At 51.0% G+C, this 18,093-nt stretch overlaps 2 protein-coding genes across 2 annotated transcripts; one reads left to right on the top strand and one right to left on the bottom strand.

The window, feature by feature from the left end:
• Window positions 1–15,023: 15,023 nt before the first annotated feature.
• On the top strand, window positions 15,024–15,710 carry CLAFUR5_12642 (uncharacterized protein; the record flags this gene model as incomplete). The annotated part of the gene is made up of 1 exon (XM_047911790.1): window positions 15,024–15,710. The coding sequence occupies one exon, from the start codon at window positions 15,024–15,026 to the stop codon at window positions 15,708–15,710; it is 687 nt and encodes a 228-aa protein (XP_047768125.1).
• A 607-nt stretch (window positions 15,711–16,317) lies between these two features.
• Window positions 16,318–18,037, bottom strand: CLAFUR5_12641 (Cytochrome P450 monooxygenase ptmK; the record flags this gene model as incomplete). Its single annotated transcript, XM_047911789.1, has 2 exons — window positions 16,318–17,769; window positions 17,819–18,037. 2 exons carry the CDS (start codon window positions 18,035–18,037, stop codon window positions 16,318–16,320), a joined length of 1,671 nt encoding a protein of 556 aa, XP_047768126.1.
• Between the last annotated feature and the right edge of the window lie 56 nt (window positions 18,038–18,093).

Below are 18,093 nucleotides of genomic sequence, written 5' to 3'. Positions count from 1 at the left end.
ACTACGTAGACGAAGAAGGCGGGGGCGATATTACCTCCCTCTATATAGGTAGTACCTAGATACATAACCTATATATATAACCGCTAGCCTCGAGGTCTAGCCGCGACCTATAGGTCTATAGACACCTAGACAGTGCGCTTAAGAGACAAGGGTGCCACATTGTAGTAGGAGACTTTAATATACACTACCCTTCCTAGGAAAGCCTTATATAGCCGCACCCTATAGCCGACGAAGTACTCGACTTGATAGCGAGTAACGTAATTGCCCTTAATACCCCGAAGGACCTAGGTACCTAGAAGAGAGGGGGACTCTAAGGCACGATCGACCTCTCCTAGATCTTAGATAGCTACTACTACACGGTAACCTACTATAGGATCGAACATAAACTCGAGGCGTCGTCAGACCACATACTAGTCAGGACCTCTATTACGACATAGATATAACGTACACTAGCGAGTACCCCTAAGCCAAACTAGGGAAAGGCCTTGTCAGGGCGAGAGCCTGGCCTGTGAGATGCAAGGGTGAAAGCGAGAATGCAGGTGCGAAGTGCAGATGCAAAAGGGTATGGTATGATTGCTACACAAAACAAAAGACGAAGAAAGCAAGAGAGGCCTGGGGAAGGCCAGATATTTATACGCGACCCTCGCGAGTGCGTGTCCCCGCATCAACAGGGCTAACCCGTGCGAAGCCGCGCTCAGCAGCTTTGCTCAAAACCTTATTCCAACCTGCCCTACGTTCCGAGTCTTCCACGTGCTTCTTCCAGGGTCCAGCGCAGTCGCGGGTGCTCGCGGGAGTGCCGTGAGTCACACAGTCACGAGCCGAAGTGAATCTGTCAAGGTTTGGTAGAGGGGTGAATTTGGAGGGCTGGGTCCCGTAGCGAATGTTGCGGGGCATGTGATTCTTGGCGCTCACACACCAAGCTGGACTGTCACTTCTTGACGACTTCTGAGCACTCTGAGGCTCTTCTGTCCCCACCTTCTGTACACTCTGTGGGGAGACCATGACAGTAGCCCCCCCGAACAAAGCTGAGTTCCTACGAAGCCGTAGTAGTTCCACATATCGAGGATGTTCAGCTTCAGTACCAGGCCTAGGCCTGATGTCATGGTCGATACACCATTGGTAAGCCCCGTCGAAAAGCTCAGATTCGAAGAGCCTGCCGATGTTGACTTCTGGGCCGTCTGCGCGGGCGTGGTATTCTTCGATTGCTTGACGATTGAAGATGATATGTTGGATAGGTTCCCATGAGGTATCCCACTCAGGGCAACCTTGCCATTCGACTTCATACTTGATCGGCGGTAGTCCTTCAACGTCGTTGGGCTCTACGCGGATTCCCCGGATCTTGCGGACGGCATAGTCGTCAGAAGGTAGGTTAACAGGCTCGTCGACTTCTACCTCATCGGGAGGACCTGGCATGTCTTGGTTTTGGTTCGGGAATGGGTCCTCAGCCGACGGCCGAAGGCGTACGGGATGGAAGACGTCGTGGATCTTTATGTTCGCAGGAAGAGCTAGACGGTAGGCGTGTGAACTGATACGCTCGGTGATCTCAAAAGGACCTAGGTTCTTCCAGTTCAGCTTCTTGGAGGGGCGGTCTGTCTTGATGTTCTTGGAGTTGAGGTAGACCATATCGCCTACTTGGTAGTCGGGAGCTGGCTGGCGACGACGATTGGCTTGATCCTCGTAGATTGCTTGTGCGTACACCATCTCGTCGTGAACTTCTTCATGGATCTGTGAGAGCATAGTAGCGAACTCGTCTGCTGCTTGCTCGTTTGCGTCTTCGGTAGGCGGGAGAGGTTCTTCTGGTTCCATGCCTGTACGAGGGTGGTAACCTCTCGTAGTATAGAAGGGAGAGTAGCCAGTAGTCTCCGAGTCCCAGTTACGAGTAGCGAACTCCACCGCAGGGATATGCTGAGGCCAATCCTTCTGGTGGTAGTCGACGAAGCAACGAAGGACCTGCTCGAGGATAGCGTTCGTAATTTCGGTCTGGCCGTCGGTCTGTGGCTGAAAACTGGTCGAGAGGTTATGCTTGATGCCCAGGATAGCACACAGACGCTTCCAGAAGTGCGAGATGAACTGGGTGCCTCTGTCAGAGGTGATGCTATCCGGGAGGCCTTGAAAGCGCCAGACGAATTCGTAGAACAAGCGAGCAGTCTCCTTTGCGGTCATGCTCCAGCACGGGATCATGTACCGGTCCTTGGAGTGACGGTCCACGATCACTAGAAGGGCCTTTGCTTTCACGCCGCTGAAGGTCTTGCCGTGAGGAAGATCGGTGATAAAGTCCATAGTGATGTGCTTCCACGGACGATCAGGAGCCGGGAGAGGGTGCAAGAGACCGTGGGGACGGTGGCGGTTAGCTTTGGCTCTTCGGCAAGCAGCGCAGTTCAGCACGTAGCGGCGGACGTCCTTCCAGGAATGCGGCCACCAGTAATACCTAGCGAGGAGCTTGTGGGTCTTGGCTACGCCTGGGTGACCCCCAGAGGCGGAGTCGTGGATGATTTGAAGAATCTCAGCTCGGATATTAGAGCCTTCGGGCTGCGGTACGTAAAGCTTCTTACGGAAGTAGACGACACCTTCCTGGAGCTCGCACTCGGACAGCGAGAAGCCCGGGAATGTCCTCGCGCCAGATTCAAGGGCCTGAACTAACTCTTGGGCGTCTATGTCGGCATCGTACGCTGTTCGTACTCGTGCCATGATGCCTTCGGGCTGCTCCTCATTATCAAACCCCTCAAAGTCTGATTCGGATGAGCCGTCGGTCGTTACTGAGCCCTCTTCATCGTCGTTCAAGTCCTCAGCGTCCGAGGCGTATTCTTCAGGCTCGGATTCATCGTCACTCTCGTCAAGGTAGGCAGGAGCGAGCACGAGAGTAGCAAAGGAAGCGGCGAGCGTAGGCTGGCCATTCGATAGGTACTCTCGAAGCTCGGAAGAGAGGTTGTGCTCTTTGATGACTTGTTGCCCTGCGATTTGCCGGCCCCCTCTTCGATCAACTGGAGAGTCACCAGGGCGGCGGGTAAGGGCGTCGGCCATCGAGTTGGCCTTGCCGGGCGTGTACGAGATCACGAAGTTGAACCGGGAGAGGAACTCGCTCCAGCGGGCCTGGCGACGATTGAGCAGCTTGCTCTTCATAAAGTAGACGAGGTTCTTATGGTCGGAGCTTACTTGGACGGGCATAGCAGAGCCTTCGAGCTCGGGGCGCCACTCTTCGAAAGCTTTGACGATGGCGAGAAGCTCCTTGTCGTAGATCTCGTAGTTACACTCCGTGGCGGTCATCTTCTTGGAGAGGAAGGCGACAGGTAACCAGGGGGATTCAGGCGAGCGGCGTTGTAGCAGGACACCGCCCACCACGCCGTCGGATGCGTCGGTCTCTACACGGGTCTCCAGTTCGAAATCGAAGTGCCGTAGAAGCGGGTTCTCAACAAACTTCGCTTTGAGCAAGTCAAAAGCCTCCTGGCATTCGTCGGTCCAGGCGAACTTCTCACCCTTGCGCGTGAGCTTCGTCAAAGGGCGTACCACGCCCGAAAATGCGTGGATGAAGCGGCGGTAGAAGTTGGCAAAGCCTAGGAAACCCTGGACCTCTTTGACGTTCGTAGGAGCATCCCATTCGACGATAGCGTCGATCTTCTCTTGGTCCATCTTGATGCCGTCTGCGGTAATGATCAAACCAAGGAACTTGACTTCGGTCTTCTCAAACTCGCACTTGTCGATGTCGAGCTGCAAGCCGGCGTCTGCGAGCTTCTGAAGGACCTTACAGACGTGCTCGCGGTGCTCCTCCTTGGTCTCGCTATAGACTAGGATGTCGTCGATGTAGGCAGTGCAGAACTGATCGAGGAACTCCTGAAGGATGTCGTTAATGAAGTTCTGGAAGGTACTAGGCCCGTTACAAACGCCGAAGGGCATAACGAGCGACTCGAACAGCCCGTAGCGAGTACGGAAGGCTGTGAGATACTCGTGTCCTTCTGCCATTCGTAACTTGTTGAACGCAGCGATGACATCGAGCTTGGTGAAGTACTTGGCCTTAGAGAGGCGCTCGAGCGTCTCCTGAATCAACGGTATTGGGTAGCGGTTCTTCTTTGTAACAGCGTTCAAGCCTCGGTAGTCTACGCAGAAGCGTAGACCACCGCCGGGCTTCTTGACGAACATTACGGGACTGCCAGCGCTGGAACGGCTCGCTCGAATGAACCCCTTCTTTAGGTTCTCTTCGAGGTATCTCTTGAGGACGATAAGCTCTTCTCGGGACATAGAATATAACGGTCCGAACGGTGTCTCTGCACCTTCTTCTAGCTCAATCTTGTGGTCGTGAGGGCGATGAGGAGGCAGCTCGTCTGCGGCTTTAGCATCGAATACGTGGAGGATGTGGTGTGCCCAAGGAGGGACCTTCGTAGCAGGGTCGGTAGGTGTACGCTTCTTGTCGAGCTTCTCGAGGGCGATGTCGATATCGCGGAGAGAGGCGGCGAAGACTTGAGCTTTGGGCTGCTTAGCAGCAGTGGTGAAGGCAGCGGCGTTCACCTGGAAGATCTTGGTATACTCAGGACCGCGCTGAGGCGGCGGAGAAGGCGGAGGTGCCGGAGGAACTTCTGGAGGGAAGCTGACAGTAAGGGAAGTCCAGTCGATGATAGGTCGGTGTCGTCTGAACCAGGGGAGGCCGAGGATAAACTTCTGATGCGGTAGGGACGTAAGGAAGCTGGTGATCGACATACGCTTGCCTCCGAGGGTGATTGACGTGTGTACAACATGAGTAATCTTACCAGTGGTAGTCTCCGTGCCGTCAAAGAGTTCAAGGGTGCGAGGGTACTTCAGTTCCTGGGGTTCGAGGTTGAGAGAGGTCGCGAGTTTATAGTCCATAAAAGACTCGCCTAGTGCGCCAGTGTCCATGAGAGTGAGATTGGAAGAAGAGAGTTTCTTTGAGCCGATATTTACATTCGTGACGAACGGTTTGCAAGCGTGGTCCTTGCCCGTCTCGTCGTACAGGTCTAGCTGTGCTGTATTGATCCTCAACTTCTTTCCTCTCTTCACTTTCGGTAAACGTTGTTCTTGGTCTTCATCGCGTCGATGAGGAAGACCTAGGCTTTTCCCTGCTCAGCGGGAGCAGCAGGAGCAGGCTCGATAGCGCCGACAGCGCCGCGAACCGGGTTGCGGGCGTTACGGGCAGCGAGCTGCGGACAGTTGGCTGCGATGTGGCCTGGACCGCCGCAGTAGGTGCAGAGTCCGGCCTGGCGACGGCGAAGCTTCTCTTCGGGAGTGAGCTTACCGTTAACGAGGCCCTGGACTCGAGGGACGGCGGCACCAGCGCTGAGATCCATAGCGTCACCTACAGAGACGGGAGGGAGAGCCGTAGGAGCGGCGGCGCCTAGTGGAGCAGCGAAGTGGCTTCCGGGACCACGAGGCTGACGACCTTGAGAACGGGAAGCGAGGAGAGAGGCGGTGTGTTTCATGTTGGAGTCGAGGCGCTGGCAGGTCTCGACGAGCTCACGGAAGCTCATAGCACCGACGTCCTTGTCCTCGAGGGCTCGAAGAAGCTCTGCTGACAAACCACGGCGGAGAGTGCTCTTCTTGGTCTCTTCGTTGTAGCCGGTGAACCCGATGTCGCGGTTGAAGGCCGCGAGGTACTCGGCGAAGCTCTTGTTCTTCTGGAGGAGGTTGTGGATGGCGTTCTGGGCGGTGGCTCTACGGTCTGGATCACCAAAGGCAGCACGGAGGTCCTGCATCAAGGTGAGGACGTCCGGGCAGCCGATAGTCTGCGTGGCGTTGTCGATGTAGTGTTGTACCTGAGCCGCGGCGTCTCCCCGAAGGAGGGAGAAGACGTACGTGACTTTGTCCTTCTCTTGCGGAAAGTGGTCGGCATTAGCCAACAGCTTGATGGTGAGCTGTGTCTCAAATGCCTCAAACTTGCTCTTGTTGCCGTCGAACTCGTCTGGGTCGTTGACCTTCTTGGAGAAGTGCTGGCGGCGGTTGTCGTCGGCGTGCGGGGCGAGGTTCTGGAAGGTGTTCACAATACCTTGAAGGTATGTTGCTTGGTTGTTTGCTTGCTCGACCTGCTGGGCGGTCTCGCGGAAAGAGGAGACGGTGCGGTTGATGAGAGCGTAGGCGGTGTCGGGGTTGGCGTTTGCCCAGGCACCGAAGGCAGCGGCGTTCGAGAAGGGGATGTCAGTCCACTCACTGAAGTGGAATGGAGTGTCTTGGTTGTCGAGGTTGACACCTCTATCGGTGGCGTGGTCACCCATGAGGATGACTCGAGTGGTTGACGGTTTGTTGGTCTTTTGTGATGTCAGGGCGAGAGCCTGGCCTGTGAGATGCAAGGGTGAAAGCGAGAATGCAGGTGCGAAGTGCAGATGCAAAAGGGTATGGTATGATTGCTACACAAAACAAAAGACGAAGAAAGCAAGAGAGGCCTGGGGAAGGCCAGATATTTATACGCGACCCTCGCGAGTGCGTGTCCCCGCATCAACAGGGCTAACCCGTGCGAAGCCGCGCTCAGCAGCTTTGCTCAAAACCTTATTCCAACCTGCCCTACGTTCCGAGTCTTCCACGTGCTTCTTCCAGGGTCCAGCGCAGTCGCGGGTGCTCGCGGGAGTGCCGTGAGTCACACAGTCACGAGCCGAAGTGAATCTGTCAAGGTTTGGTAGAGGGGTGAATTTGGAGGGCTGGGTCCCGTAGCGAATGTTGCGGGGCATGTGATTCTTGGCGCTCACACACCAAGCTGGACTGTCACTTCTTGACGACTTCTGAGCACTCTGAGGCTCTTCTGTCCCCACCTTCTGTACACTCTGTGGGGAGACCATGACAGTAGTCTATACTAGAATCCTATAAAGCTTAACGCTAGTACCTATCCTATTCCTCTTCTTTATAGCGACGCTACTCCTAGCCCTAGAATCCTAGAACACCGCTACGAGCGGCTTTGTAGACGATATAAACATCCTAGCGTAGTCTTCCTCGACTAAGGAGAACTATAGGCTACTAGAAGAGAAGTATAAGATCTACGAGGACTAGGCTAGGAGGTACGGGGCTCGGTTTGCCCTAGAAAAGTACAATCTAATACACTTTACGCGCCGGCTACGGTTCTATAATATATAAGCTTCTATCTAGATATAGGGGCACACGACTAACCCGGTAAATTAGCTTAGGATCCTCGGACTATAGGTAGACCCGGCGCTACGGTAGAGGAAGTACGTATAGGTAATGTTACGGAAAGCTAAACAGAATATAGCATTATACTAGAGGCTTACTACGTCTATATAGAGGGCGGACTTTCGATAGTCACGACTTCTATATACGGCTATTATACGACTAGTCCTTACCTATAGTCGCTAAGTATAGTCCTTAGGTAAGAGGGCCTACCTATTAAAGGGACTCGTCGCGCCGTTAGCGAAGATCTAAAACTAATGCCTAAGAAAGGTCACCGGGGTATATAAGTCGATACTAATAAGGATACTTAAGTACGAGACCGCTATACCGCCGATCGACCTATATATCTAGGGACTACGGACCTCCTACTTAGGTAAGTCGGCACAGTACCTAGTATAGAAGGTTATCGCTAGTATAGTCGTAAGGGCCCGCGAATTAGTACTAGCGTATAAGGGCATTCGACCCGGAAACGAGCCGAACTACCGGGTAAGGGACGAATAGCTAGTAATATAATAGGAAGGTAAGAAATCGCTTATAGAGCAACTATAGAAAGAGAGGTAGAACAACTAGGTTGTAGGGCATAGTAGACGCCCTTAGCTAGCGGGACAACCTAAGGAATAGTTAGCTACGAAATCCGCGGTTAAGTACCCCCCGAAGCTTATCTACTACCGCCTTACGAGGGTATAGAGTAGTATAGTAACCTAACTACGAAGCGAATATATCGGCCTCTAGGGGTACCTATTATAGAGGAAGGTTCTAGAATATACGAATACTAGCTACTCCTACGGCTATTACTCCTAGAACGTACGGTACGTACTCCTCGTCTATCCGAGGTAGTCGCTAGGAAGGGGGGAGTAGATAGTAAAGGCGAGGAACCGGACGATTAGGGTACTTCTTAATAACGTTAAGGACCTACGGCGTATTACGAACTAGATACTAGAGAAGGGCTAGCTAGAACAGTACCGCCTAGTAGGAGTAGTATAGGAAGAGAGGATACGGCGTAGCGCGACGAGACCGGCTAGGAGCGGGGGCTAACGGGGTAGTAATATAGACTACGTACGTTTAGAGGGAAAGCTAATCTAGATAAGGAGAAGTCGGGGGCGGGAAGGGTTTTCACCTATTCGGGTTTCCCTTTATATATAACAATAGATATATACCTATATAGGCCGAATAGGGTCCTAGAATAGGGGAATAACAAATCTATCTATCTATATAGTAAGCTCTACTTAACTACGGTAGTTAGAATAAGCTTAGACTCCCCGAGTCTATTAGTAGCGTTCCGTATAGTAGACTCTCCGAGTCTATTAGTACGTTACCGTACGGATTCCGGGTATAGGGTATAATACCCTACGTCGTACTTCCTTAGTATATCGATATCCTATCAAGTAGACCCGGGCTTATAACCTATTAAATAGGTATAGTATATATATACACGCTATCTACCAATTATACATAGAAAAACGGCGTGACACGATGATAGCGATCGCAGGAAACGACCAGGAGCAGGAGAGTAACGAGTGGAAGGAGGTCTGCAGGAAGGCAGAAACAATGGCAATGGCAGGAGATGGCGAGCACCCAGAAAGAGCACTTAAGGGGATGATTTTGGAGCTCCTTGGAGGGCTAAAGGCACTAAGGAGCCAAACAGGACAGATCATTAACAGGACAGTAGCAGCAGCAGCAAAGAAGAGGACACAGGAAGGCCAGAAACTAAGCCAACCAACCTGGGCAGCAGTCGCATCCCAAAACCCTCCCCCCCCAGAAAACAGCTATCAAGGTCTACATTTCCGACCAGCAAGAGCAGAAAGAGATTGAGGGCCTGTCAGGCAAGGAGATCATACAGAAGATTGGGATACAAGGCATCATTGGAGCCAGGAAAGAGAAGGGAGGTGTCCTTAAGCTGTTCACAGCACAGGAGCAAGACAGGAAGAGGCTAGAGACACAGAAGGAGTGGACAGTCAAACTAGGCAAGACGGCTAAGGTCTCACACCAACAAAATATGGTTATTGCCCATAGGATGACCACAAAGTTTGACATTGAAGGAGACCTTAAGAGGCTGCAGGACCAGAACCAGGCTGTATGCCCAGGGCTACAGATCACAAAAGCAGCATGGGTCAACAGAAAGACAAAGGACACAAAGAGAGAGTCTTCTCTAGTGCTCTGGATAGGCACTGTAGAACAGGCAAACACCGTGCTTGACAAGGGCATCTTCTGGGAATGCGAAAGAATGGACACAGAAATCCATAGAAGCACCCACAGACTACTGCAATGTTTCAAGTGCCAACAGTATGGTCATATCTCTACTAGATGCCTAAGCCAAAAGGACACTTGTTCCCACTGTGCTGGTAGCCACAAAGTACAGAATTGCACAGCCCCAAAGAGTGAAGCCAGATGTGCATGCTGTGGAAAGAAACACCCTTCCTGGTCCCAAGACTGCACAGCTAGGATTGAGGCAAAGAGGAGGGCAAGAGAAGCCAGGATCAACACCCCTATCAGATTCCAGACAGGGACAATCACCCAAGAACCCCTAAGGACTGTCTACAACCCTCTGAAAAGAGGCAGAACAGAAGAGACCACACAGGCCCAAGGCCACCCTGCTATGGGTAGACCAAAATCAATTGTGGTTGCAGGAAGAGACCCGTCACAAAGCAGGCTCAACCTTACCACAATCCCAAATAGCAGCCAGCAGCAGGAAGCACGAGAAGACCAGCAGGAGAGCAGCATAGATAAGTCATGATTGAGACACCTAATCTTACCACTATCCAGTACAACGTCAACAAAAGCCAGCACAAGGTCCAGAGGAGCTTTCTCCAAGCACTGGACCCAAAGAAACACCTAGTTATTGCAGTCTAGGAACCTTGGATCAACAGCAAATCTAACAGACCATCTACTGCTAACGACCCAAGTATCACACACTCCTAGCCAAACAAGGCACCCCTAGAACATGCATGTACATCAGCAAAGAGATGGCAACAGACAGCTAGGAACAAATCCAACAGGAAGGGGGAGACATCACCTCAGTCAGACTCAACACCAACCAAGGCAGCATCCACATCCACAGTGTATACAACCCACCCCCCAGCTCCAGAAGCAGCACCCAGCTGGGCACACTACAACAGCTGCCAGACATCCTGCAGAGTGACTCCCAACACATCGTGCTGGGAGACTTCAACTTGCACCATCCTACATAGGGATCAGACTTTGCACCTGCCCATCACTTCCTAGCTAACAGACTCCTCTCCACTACCCAAAGCAACAACATGCACCTAGTTACCCCAAAGGGCCTAACTACCTGGTCACAGAGAGCAAGCTCAAGCACCATTGACCTGTGCTTTGCATCACATGACCTGCAGCAGAAGGTCACCAGATGCTGGGTTAACCAGGACTTGGAGTCCTCATCAGATCACCTCCCAATTCAGGTGGAGTTTGAAACACAGACACAGCAGGAAGGAGACCTAGAACCTCAGCTGGCCTGGAAGGCAGCCAACTGGGAACAGATCAGACAAGACCTGGAACAGAAGCTAGCTGGACTAGAGACCAGTAGACTGGAAACAGCCTTAGACATAGACCAAGCAGTGGCAGAACTGGTTAGAACAATGCAGGAAACTGCGGCAGCCCACACCAGAGAAAAGAAACAGTCACTGTACCAGAAGCCATTCTGGACAAAGGAATGCTCAGAGAAGGTCAAGGCAGCCAGGCAGGCCAGGAGAGCCCTTACCCAGAGTCACTCCCAGGAAGCATGGGACAGATACAACCAGGCAACCAGAGACAAGAAGGCCCAGATCAAGAGGGACAAGATGCTGGAGTGGAGGTCAACAGTTGGATCCATTACCCAGAATCCTGAGAAGATGTGGAAACTAGCAAAGTGGGCAAGACAACCCACACAGGACAGAAACATGCTGCCCCAGTTTCCAAACATTGAAGACCAGGAAGGAGTAATCCAACACACTCTCCCAGGAAAGGCACAGGCATTGGGGAAACATTTCTTTGGCACACAGGTAGAAGCTGACCTGCAGGATCTGGAGGGCAGTGTGTATCCAACACCACTAGAGCAATCCTGCACAGTGGGAGAGGGAGAGATCAAGAGCATCATTAAGACACTCTCAGGAAACAAGGCCCCAGGACCAGATGGGATTCCAAACTTGTTCATCAAGACATGCAAGGACCAGATCTCCCCTGCACTGTCAAACATCTTTTCACAGTGCATGGCCCAAGGACACTGCCCTAAACACTTCAAGGAGTCACTGACTGTGGTCTTGAGAAAACCACAGAAAGAGGACTACACAAAGCTAAAGGCATACAGACCTATTGCCTTGCTCAACACACTAGGCAAACTCCTAGAAAAGATCATAGCAGAAAGGCTGACAAACCTAGCTGAAGAACATGGAATCCTTCCTGAAGAACAGATAGGAGGCAGGAAACAAAGATCAACACTAACAGCTGTGGAACTTATCACAGAGCAGATCAAGACCCTATGGCACTTTGGGAACAACAAAGCAGCCACACTCCTCTCACTAGACATATCAGGAGCCTTTGACAATGTCTCACACCAGAGGCTGATCCACATCCTGAAACAGAAGGCTATCCCCAACTGGACAGTCCAGTTTATCCAGTCCTTCCTTAGAGGCAGAACCACAAGACTAAGACTGGGTAGATACAAATCTGACAGCATGCCTACAGAGACAGGAATCCCATAGGGATCAACGATGTCTCCAATCCTGTTTCTCCTCTTTATGGCAGACCTACTAGCAAAGCTAAACTCTAGAAACACATCAGCCTCAGGGTTTGTGGATGACACAAACATCCTAGCCTGGTCAGACAGCACAGAAGAGAACTGCAGAATCTTGCAGAAGAAACACAAGGAATGTGAGGAATGGGCCAGGAAACATGGAGCCAGATTTGCCCTAGAGAAGTATCAACTCATCCACTTCAGTAGAGCCAGAAACAGACACAATATGCAAGCCCTAATCACTATTCAGGGACACACAACAGAACCCTCAAGTGAATTAAGGGTGCTAGGAATATGGATGGATCCAAAGCTCAGCTGGGGACCACAGGTCAAGAAAGCACAGGCAAGAGCAGACGACAACAGGCAATCAATTGACAGGCTTACAGCCTCCACATAGGGAGCCACATTTGCGAAAGCAAAGGTTATGTACAAGGCCATTGTGAAGCCAGCCATGCTATATGGAGCCCAGATCTGGTCAGCCCAAGACAAGATCCCAAAGAGAATTGCAGATCCCATCAGCAGAGCCCAAGCCTCCTGTCTGAAAAAGGTGCTTGGAGCATACAAGTCAACTCCAACAAGGGTGGTCGAAATGGAGTCTGGCTCCCCACCAGCCAAGCTCTACCTTCAAGGGTTGAGATACCAGTATGCAGGAAAGACGTCTGCATACCCAGCCCAGCTAGTAATCCAGAAGGCAGTCAACAAAATCAGGAGCCAGTGCACAAGAAGGCACAGACAAGCAAGACCCAATCCAGCCCCACAGAAGCAGCAGGACCTGCAGAAGTTCAAAGAACTAACAGAACAGCTGCACCTAGCCCAGCAGGAACAGGACAGAAGGGCTCAAGGGAGAGGATCAGCAGCCAGCCAAGGGAAGAAGCAACAGTCTCTAGCTGAAAGGATGGCAGGACTCCTCTGGAAGACTGAATGGACAAGAACCCTACAGAGGCCAGGAACCCCAAAGGCACTCCAACAGTTTGGTAGCCACAACTACCTACTGTACTCAGACCTGACCAGGTCAGAAGCAAGCATAGCAATACAAATCCGCTCTGAACACATCGGAGTCAGGGCATACCTGCATCAGAGAAAAGTCCTAGGTATCGAAGACAAGAGTTGCCCATGCGGCTACCTGTCCCAGAATGTCGAACATAGACTTCTGGTTTGCAAAGAATGGAGTACAGGGAGAGGTGAATGGAGGGCAAGGGCAAGGAACAGAAACTTCCAAGCCATGATCAGCAATAAGGGAGACCTCCAGAGAATTACAAGGTGGATCATCCACCAAGGATTTTTGGAGCAGTTCTCTCTTACTAGGGAAACAGAGAGATGGATTGAGGAGAGAAAGAAGGAGGAGGAGAGCAGGAAGAGGGGGACAACTCTAGGGTTGCAGACAAGGTAGTCAGAGGCTAACCACCATGACACTAGTGCACCCTAATGGAAGGAAAACTGAGAACTCATGGCAAGGAAGCTATTAGAGAAGGAGAGGAGGTTTTTACCTAGGAATAGGTTTCCTACCTTATGCAGTAACATATATAGACATAAACCCGCATAGGCCGGAGGGCACCACAACGGGTAAATGAATCATCTATCTATCTATATATATACACGGAAGTTAGGACACGTAATAGAGAAGGAGGAAGGACTAATGTAGTATACGAAGGTATATAGTAGAATAGTATTTAGTACCAAAGGTGTCTCTACTATCGGTATAGAGACTACGTCTCTTATACCTATATAGAGGGATATTACTCTAGTCCTAGTTCTGTTTCACTACGCCTTATCGGTTTTACCTATGTCTTATCCTACGACGGTAGTTCCTCCGACAGTCTCGTACTAACTAGCTAAGCGACTTTAGGTCCTCTAAGTCGCTCCTACTATTCGTACGGTATCTCGGTAGTATTACCGTACTATTGTCTCGACTAGCTGAGTATATACTAAGTTAGTCTTAGTACCGTACGACATGCCTACTGACCTATATTCGTAATATAAAGAGGAATAACTCTAATACGACTTTGTCGAGGGTGAAATACCGAGTTACTAACCCGGACTTATAACCTATTAAATAGGTACGAGTTACGTAGTAGTAGAAGACGGCGGATTATACGAAAGACGAAGAAGGACCTAATAGGATAGTGTCTATATATAGTATCGCTAGTGTTAGTATAGGTAGATACTAGGTATCCGGATATTTACTAGCCTATAGGCTAGTAAACCCTAGTTACGTAATCTAGTTATATAATATACCTATACCTATATACTTGACCTACGGCCTATATATTCTTAATAGTAACTAGTAAAAGTAAGGAATAAAGAAGGGGTATAAAGCTTACCTTAGCTTAACTTACTTTACTTAAAATAACTAACTTACCCTTACTATAGTAGTAGTAGTACCGAGGGCCTAAAGTTACTACTATAGGTAGGAGGGGTAGTTATAATAGGTTATACGCGATTATATAGGAATTAGCTTATTTACTCTAGCGTACAAGCTAAGGGGATATATCGCAATCCGAGGGTATATATAAGTAGTAACTAGCCTATAATTAAAACTAAAGGCTATATACGCCAAGAATTAGGTGGCTAATTAGTCACCTACAGCCTCTTTAATAGCAACACTTGTCTATTCTAGATAGATATATACAATACACACTCTGCTTTTGAAACACCCTATATAAGCCCGTACAATAACTTCCTACACTTCTAACGTGATAGCTGTCGTATACGCGCAGAAACACCTATCGCATCGCACCTCTTTAGATATAATATTAGAACACCCTCTTGTTCGTCTATAAGCTTCCTGTATGTTGCTAGTCGTGTCGTACGGCTGTTGTGTCTAAGAACGCGTCGACGAAGTCGCTAGTAATCGACTCCCTAGTTTAAAGCTACCTCGCTAAGGGGTAGGCGCTCTAACGCGTCTACATACTACTGTGCAGCCTTAGAGACAAGAGCCTCTTCTTCACGATAGACGGAAGCCACTATGTTGATAAGATAACGCGTAAGAAATGAGATAGAACGCGTGTTAAGATAGCTATATCGTTGAGGTAGTGATTTTTATTAAGGTAGCTAACACCCGCTGCGCGGGTCGTGGGGATCAACACGGCTACATACAACGTCGAACTTCCCGTTGCTTCTCGTCACTCCCTCAATTAAACGTCTACATCGTCGCTCGCAGAACACACCCAGCCACTCCACCATGGCAACCGATTCCCGCACCTGGATCGGCCTAAAAGGCATCGCATTGGCCTCAACATTCGCAATCGCATCGTCCCAAACGACCACCGCATTAGTCTTCATCCCAGCTCTCCTCCGTCCTCTCGAAACCTCAAGATCCGCCTCCTCATCACCATCACAACCTCCCTCCCGTCCAGCCTCCAGCCTTCGCGTCCCCCAACTCCAAGAAGAAAGCGGCCGCCTAACCCCCTCCGCAACCCCCTCCTCCTCCAAAGCCTTCTTCGACTTCAGCATCGGCAGCTCCGGCACCTACAAAGCCGTCGCCCAACAATTCGCTCGCATGGAGGCGCTGAACTTCCCCTTCGTCGTACCCATTGAACTCTTCGCGATCGGCGTCTTCAGCGTTTCAGCGTACCGGGCGCGCAGCGTTGGGAATTTGGAGTGGAGGAAGTGGGCTAGTGCTGCGGCGATATTGGGGAGTGTGTTCCCGTACAGAATAGCTTTGATGGAAGGGCTGGTGCATAAGATTAAGAGGATTGGAGGTGACGAGGAGAAAGTTGAGCCGTATGAGGATGCGCCGCCGGATAGGGAGATGGAGAGGGGGAATACGGTGGAGTTTGTGAGGAGTTGGAATGTGTATAATGTGGCTAGGGCGGGGATTATTTATGTTGCGACTTTCACCGGGTTAGTTGCGTTTGCATTGGAGTGATGGGGACCATGTTGTGGGAAGCCTGCGCTACAAGGCCGGCGATGAAGGCCACTGCATTACTCCCACCAGACAACGTGCTGCCTCCCGGCTCACGCGAGGACTTGCTCGGACAGCGGATCCTCTCGTGTTGAGCAGAGACAGCCTGCTGAACGATCGCTGCTGTCGTCCGACCAAATTCTGATCAGCCAGTCCAAGTCTAATGGTGCGGTCACGAAGATGCCGCTCCCTCACCATGACAAACTGTATAATACGCTATGTCTACATGTACGATGACTGTATCAATAGCTGGAGCTCGGCTGTCTCTGGCACAGTTCAATTTGATGTACACTTGGGGGTGGAACGATCGAGTGAGAGCATTGATACAACTGTTCTAAGACAGAACTCGCATCAGCATGCATTGCAACGACAATGCCAACTCTCCTGTTCTCTACATGTTCGAAATCCATAGCCTGCATGGAACGCTCAGCTCGGATCCTGGTCTTGGTCATCGATGTGGAGCAATCATCATGGGCACGATAAACTAAGACCGTCCACTTCTGTTCCAAACAGCCACCAATAACTCATCATCACATCTCCAGGCCAAAATTCCAACCTTGACCTTCACCCATCACCACCCATCCAACTTCCTCAACTTCAAATGCATCCCATTCTTCGGCTTCGTCGTCACAACCCCATGCGGAATAACAACCTCATGCGGATCCGCCATCTCCATACTAAACATCCCCGTCCAAGCCGCCACCAGACACCTCAACTCAGCTTGCGCGAAACCCTGTCCAATGCAACTCCTCGGGCCGTGTAAGAAGGTCAAGATAGCGTAGTTGCTCGGCGCGCCTCCGTTCTTATTAGGCCTGCGATCTCCGGTCTTCTCATCAGTATCGATCCAGCGCTCGGGGATGAACTTGTCGGCGTCAGGTCCCCAGAGGGTTGGGTTCCGGTTCGTAGCCCAGGGTGAGAGGATGACTTGTGTGCCCTTGGGAATGTGTTGACCGGCTAGTTGAGTGGTCTTGACGCAGTCGCGGACTGTGACGGGGACGGTTGGGTACATGCGGATTGTCTCTTGGCAGACGCCGTTGAGGAGGGGCAGAGTTTCGAGGATAGCGGAGATGTCGGTGTCGTTGGCTGGGGAGTTAGGGGAGGGGAGATTTTCGCGGATTTCTTTGCGGAGGGCGGTCTGGATGTCCGGGTGCTTGGCGAGGAGGAATGTGGTCCAGGTGAAGGCGGAGGATGTAGTCTCGTGTCCCGCAGCCAGGAAGGTCAGCATTTGGTCGACGAGCTGGTTGTCGGAGAAGTTGTTGGACTGGATGAGCAGGGAGAGGATATCTTTGTGGCCCTTTGGCTCGGTCTTGACCATTTCTTTCTTGTCCTTTACGAGTTGAAGACTGATGTCGGTGATGTTCTCCTGGATGATCCTGCTGCGTTCGTTGATTTTCCAGGGAAGCTTCGAGACCAGGGTTGGACCGAACAGAATGTTCATCAAGAAGTAGACTTGCTTCTCCTTGGTTGGCTCCAGTAGCTCTTCGTAGTTAACGATCAGTGGATCTTCGCCATTCTTGAGTGATTGGAAGTCACGGCCCATGGCAGCCATGCCAATAATATCCATAGTGACTTGGTTCGCCCAGTGGTTCACCTCCACGACAGCCGTAGCATCTTTGCTATCGCCACCCGACTTCTCCGCAATCTGCTGTGCCACACCTTGTGTGAGTTGACACGACTTGCTCCAGAAGATGGGATAGAGCTCCTTGATGGCGCGAAAAGTGAACACGGGCATGATGTTCTTGCGCTGGAATTTGTGCACATCGCCCTCAACAATGATCAACCCATCGCCAAGGATGTATCGCAAGAAGTTCCTGAGTGGAGCAGGTTTTTCGAAGTCATACGTTCTGGTGACTAGAATCTCGCCAATGGCCTTCGGGTCTGTCACCAGTAGACGGTCCATGTTGAAGAAACCACGGAAGTGAAGAAGCCCGTCGTTCGGGATCTCTTTCATCCATTTGAGGAACGACTGTCCAGCAGGCCTTTCGAAAGTAGCGAGTCCATTGCCGATGAGAAACTTGCCGCCCTGTTGATATGTTAGCAAAGGCTGTCGAGACACATCTCCCCAAACCTACACCTGGACCCGGTATGCTTCTTAGCGGACTCAGCAAGAATGGGTAGATGAACCAAGTGTAGACTGCATATAGCACAAGCTGTAAGATTGCTAGGCGTACGAAGACGCGAGACAATGGCGGCGTTGGTAGGTACTCGTGAGGTACAACAGAGGTAATGATAACAGATTCCGTGGCAGTCCCCAGTAAGAACAATACCGATCGAGGCACATTGGAAGCCATGTTGCAGATGCTTGTCGATCAATGTCAACGATGCAGAGACGACAGAGGTGCACTCA

The sequence above is a fragment of the Fulvia fulva genome, chromosome 11 (genome assembly GCF_020509005.1).
Source record: "Fulvia fulva chromosome 11, complete sequence".
In the NCBI taxonomy this organism is placed as follows: domain Eukaryota; kingdom Fungi; phylum Ascomycota; class Dothideomycetes; order Mycosphaerellales; family Mycosphaerellaceae; genus Fulvia; species Fulvia fulva.
The sequence above is the reverse complement of the archived record's forward strand: the minus strand, read 5'-3'. Positions and strand labels throughout refer to the sequence as shown.